General features: G+C 31.2%; 1 protein-coding gene across 1 annotated transcript; it reads right to left on the minus strand.

Moving 5' to 3' along the window:
* Window positions 1-254: 254 nt before the first annotated feature.
* Window positions 255-4,343, minus strand: LOC126776354 (ribosome biogenesis protein NOP53). The gene is made up of 8 exons (XM_050498816.1): window positions 4,152-4,343; window positions 3,815-3,992; window positions 3,367-3,580; window positions 2,474-2,655; window positions 1,996-2,115; window positions 1,541-1,767; window positions 639-835; window positions 255-465 (listed from the first exon to the last, which is right to left on the minus strand). Exons 1-8 carry the CDS (start codon window positions 4,271-4,273, stop codon window positions 296-298), a joined length of 1,410 nt encoding a protein of 469 aa, XP_050354773.1. The 5' UTR covers window positions 4,274-4,343; the 3' UTR covers window positions 255-295.
* Between the last annotated feature and the right edge of the window lie 611 nt (window positions 4,344-4,954).

Genomic DNA, 4,954 nt, shown 5'->3' on the forward strand with positions numbered 1-4,954 from the left:
TAAGATTTTATGTCCCTTGTGCCTGTAATTACACTGGCTCACTCACCCTTCAAACCGGAACACAACAATATCAAGTATTGCTGTTTTACGGTAGAATATCTGATGAGTGGGTGGTACCTACCCAGACGAGCTTGCACAAAGCCCTACCACCAGTAGTACAAAGCCCTACCACCAGTAATTTATCGTCGAGGATAGGACACACTGTCAGCTGTTCACAAACTTATTAAAAACATTTGTAGAAATAAAACTTTGATAAAATATATTCAACTTTATTTCCATGAACAAGGTTCAAATATCACTTTTTCCCTGCAGATCTTTTAACGTATCTGTCAATATCCTGGTCAGTGACCTTGTGCCCAGATTTGAAGTAGCTCTTCAGCTTCCTCTTCTTCTTCATCATAATCTTGGTGGCTGCGAGAGTTCCGCGTCGTTGGAAAGACTCGAAGCGGTCTTTAAGAAGATTAGCTGGAAAATAATGATGTTATTTAAAAGTCAATCATAATTTACTTTAAACAGTAAAACAAAGTCAAGAATGGGTCAAAATATAATTAAATAAATGTAAAAAGTAAAGTAACGATCTCATAATCACAGTTCAAATGAAAATGTATACAAAGGGCTATATAACAAATATAACTCACATGTCATTGGCAAATTCCTCAAGTCACCGGTCAGCTGTTTGGGGTCAATAAACTCCGGCTCCTTGATCGGAGGCTTGCGCGCGTTGAGTGCGGGAAGCGCAGTCTTCTCCAACTCCTTACGTTTAGTGATGCGCTTGGTACGCTCTTCTGCATCTCGGCTCTCCTTATCCTTAAGAGATGCTTGGATCTTACGTAGCCTAAAATATAAGCAGCGATTATTATAATTATACAACTAAATTGATAGACTGATACTATATTCACTCGAATATAAAGTATCATTTTACTATATAATACTTTATAAACATTTGTAAAACATGACATTATATCTCATTTCCTCTATTGGTGACATTGCTGACATGCAAACAAGTTCATTTTTTCGTCCAGGAAATAAGAATTGCAGCTATATGGGAAAGAGCTGCTAACAACATGCTTGCTTGATGTTAATAGCCCATTCCAATTGAAGAATTATATAAACAAATCTTAGATTTACATATTCCATGTGATTTCCTTATAGCCCTGTTAAATTAAACACAAACAGTCCTCGATTAATATATCTTCATTTATAATACAACACTATTCCACTTAACTATTTATATTCACATAAATTTGATGTCCAAACATACTATAACAACTTCACCAACATTCAAAAGGTCATTTTTTTGCAAATCCATAATGAAAATTATAGATTACCAATAACATCGCGTCAATTCAATTTCAAAGTTTTTTATTTGTCTTTACTCCTTTTGTGGTTGGAGTAGGCTATACATTCATACATACATACGCACATACACACACGCATACAAACACATGCATACATAAATGAATCTATCATAAAATTTAAAACAAATATACAATACATATCCAGTCATTTAGAATTTCATATTGTAATATTTCCAACTTACTTATAAATATCTGTAATCTTCTTTTTATCAATCTTCTCCCGCTTCAATCTCTCCCTCTCTGCAATCCTCTCTTTCTGCTTCCGGCGAGCCTTGTGGTCCTTCTTCTTATTCTTGACAGGAGGATTGATGGCTTTGTACTCATTGTCACCAGCCTCCTCTGGTTCAGAATCATTTGTTGGATCGTGTGGTTGAGGTAATCCAACACTCATCTCTTCGCGCCATTGATTCTGAAATTATTTTATATATTTTTAAGAAGTAATTTAAAGTGCTTATATGTTATGCTTTTAAATACGATCAAAAGTTACAGTTTTTATATAATTTAACAAGATTATTTACATATAATTTAAAGAAAGCGTAAGTGCATCAATATTGAGTAATAAAATTTAAATAATAATTTGAATTTATTGTGTTAAATTAAGTTGGCCTTTTAATGTTATGGTTATTGTCAGCAATACCTCTTTCTCCTTTAGAGTGACTTTACTGAATAAGCCAGTGGTCACTCTATGCAAGTGAGCTTCCCGTTTCATCATTTTTTGTTCATGCTGCACCACTTCTTGCAGGAGTTCTTGGTGCTCCTTTAATATAAAAATATATATAATTAGCATATTATACACTAAACTAAAAAAAAACAGTCACGCATATTTTAGTACAGTGTATGAGCCAATGGTACACCTGGTGGTAAGTGGTTACCATTATGCATAGACACCAACACTGTTAAAAGCATAGTCTAGTTCCCTTGTGCCTGTATAATTTAATTTATTTACTTAATAAATGAACAAAATGACACAGGCTCACCCACTTATCAAACTGTTACAAAGAAACACAGCAAAGTATTGACAGTCATAGAATTAACAAATTATAACAGACAAACAATTCTCCGCTACGTCTGTCTGTATAAAGAAAAAAATATAACAAACAAAAAAAAAATATAACCTGGAATGAAGGGTTATAGCTGACTCCAGGATGAGGAACATCCACAGCCTTTCTCTTCAGCACAGTCTTTGGAGGTGGAGGCTTTGCCCTTAGCCACTTTGTTGTTGGGACATTGTGTAGCTGTGCTTCCGTTGATATAAAATCATCAATAAGTGTCTCTGGTACACCCTTTGCTTCAAGTGCTGAAATGTCATTTGATAAATTAAAAAAAAAAAAACATTTTACTCATAGTATAGAACTAACTATAGTAATTATGATTATGGTGTTTTCTTTTTCTAAATATAGACAGTAACCATATTTCTAATACATTCATTTCTTCGGTAGTGAAGGAAAACATCCAAAAGAAAACTGTATATTGCCAAATCTGTAACCCACAGCTCGATGGAGCTCTACAAATTTATTCCTTACAAGAAGAGAACACATGTGGAGCATTTATGGCTTGATATTTTTTTATTTTCATATTCAACTTTAATATACATGTATGAATGCCATTTAAAAATTATTTTATTTTTTAATTACAACACTGAAATTCATTATACTAGAGTAATTTTGACAGTTTTTCAAACAGAAAAAAGCATGTACTTGCTTTATATAAGTATTAAATTGTGACCTAGGAGCAAACTTTAAAAAGTTTTACATCATAGACCTTATTTATAAGCATTTCTGGGTGGCTGTTTAGTTAACCACTGATTTAATTTATATATTAATTTATCACTCTTTCTGTCATTATTGATTTGACATTTGAAAGAAGGAGACATAGAATAGTTTAACTTATCACCCACTAAACAACATTTATAAGTAAGGCCGCATATATATAGACTTAATTGGCTGGAAAGATATCAAAAACCACTATATTGTATCAAATATTTAAATAAAAAATGATAAGTTCTTACAATCCTCTCCCCAAATATTTTTGTCATATGTTTTTCTGAATGATTTAGACTTTTTCCTTTTTTCTGCGGCTAATTTCTTATTTGCTTTTGTAAGTTCTAATTTCTTTGCCAGAACTCCTTTCACTAGTTGCCGTTGCTTTGTCAGTTTCGATAAATCAGATGGTTTCGAGCCCACTGGTTTAACATGGTTTCTTTTTGCATTTGGGTCTTGTACCTGAGAACAAGAATTGGTTTCTGATATTGTGAGGTTAAAATGCTATTTAGACAAAGTGTTTGTTTATAAGTCCCAAGAAATTTTACCCTTTAAAAAAGAATAAATTATTAGTATTATGAAAAAACTGTTTAATTTAGAAATATATAAAATATTATAATATAGGATAGATATATAACAATGATAGAAGGATTTAACATCGAGTGTCATTATATATTCTATGATTTTAAAATGTACCTTAGAAGTGGGTAAGAGCACTTCAAAACATTTAGGTGTTGCTGGCAACAACGCTCGTTTCCTCTGCTTGGCAGACAGATGCTTTATATCAGGCTTTATGTCTGGCTTTTCTTCGGATACATCATTCCCTTGAGTATCTAATACAAACAGCTCTTCATCAGGTTTTACGTCGAATTTACTATAAATAAAAAAAAAAGTTTTAGTCTTTCTTTTTTACAATTTTGCTAAGCTATTGTTTATGCACATTAATTACATATATATATATATATATATATATATATATATAATATTATATTATGCGATATAGTTTTTAATGTTAATAAAAACATAACCTTACCCAAGTCTTTCTTCCAATCTCTGGTCTTCAAGGAACTCTTCAACATCATTTATATCGCAATGTTTACGCCATGCTGCTTTATTTTTCTTAGAAACACGTTTCTTTTTCTTTATAATAGTCATTTTATATTAGTTATTCTGTACAATCACATGGATCTTATCAATCACATTTACACAACATCAAATACAGATTATAAAGAGCGATTTAATTGTTGATTTGTCAAAGTCAAATCACATCATGGAAAGCAAGACAATTGTCAAAAAAATTGGAATGCACAGATTATATTGCTGGTTGTATTTTTTGCTAAGTTTTTGAATATCGTAACTTTTAATATAAGACACGATTGCTTAATATTAGCTATATTTTTAAAAGTTTACTTTCTTAAATTAATTAAGGTAAACACTATAAGCGATTTTTTTTATTAAGCATTACATTTTAAATCATTTATTATAATCTAATTGTGAAATGAAATGATATTTATTTCTCTCAACAAAAAGAAAAAGTACAGGTAAGTTAATTAATCAATAATATAGAACGGTTTAACAAAGTACACATTCCATTGTTAGAGCCTGGTACCCATACTAGTTTAACTGTTACTGTTACAGATTACTGGTCCCACTAGCACAAACCGGTTGTGGTAATAATTACTATTGACTAATTTCAATAAACATCAAATCAAATCATGAGAAAATAAATATAATTTAAATATTCAATAATTGTAAACAATATAATATTGTAAACATATCTTCAGTGTGTGTTTGAGCGCGTGTGTGTGTGTGTGTATCTCTGATAATAGATTGTTT

This window comes from Nymphalis io, chromosome 20 (assembly GCF_905147045.1).
Source record: "Nymphalis io chromosome 20, ilAglIoxx1.1, whole genome shotgun sequence".
Taxonomy (NCBI): domain Eukaryota; kingdom Metazoa; phylum Arthropoda; class Insecta; order Lepidoptera; family Nymphalidae; genus Nymphalis; species Nymphalis io.

Bases quoted from the DNA above. Each gene is read 5' to 3' on its own strand.
- LOC126776354 (XM_050498816.1), bottom strand. From the start codon at position 4,273: ATGACTATTATAAAGAAAAAGAAACGTGTTTCTAAGAAAAATAAAGCA. The intron at 3,581-3,814 runs GTACATTTTAAA...TCTTGTTCTCAG, and splicing joins TGCTCTTACCCACTTCTAAG to GTACAAGACCCAAATGCAAA. The intron at 2,656-3,366 runs GTAAGAACTTAT...ATGACATTTCAG, and splicing joins AAATATTTGGGGAGAGGATT to CACTTGAAGCAAAGGGTGTA.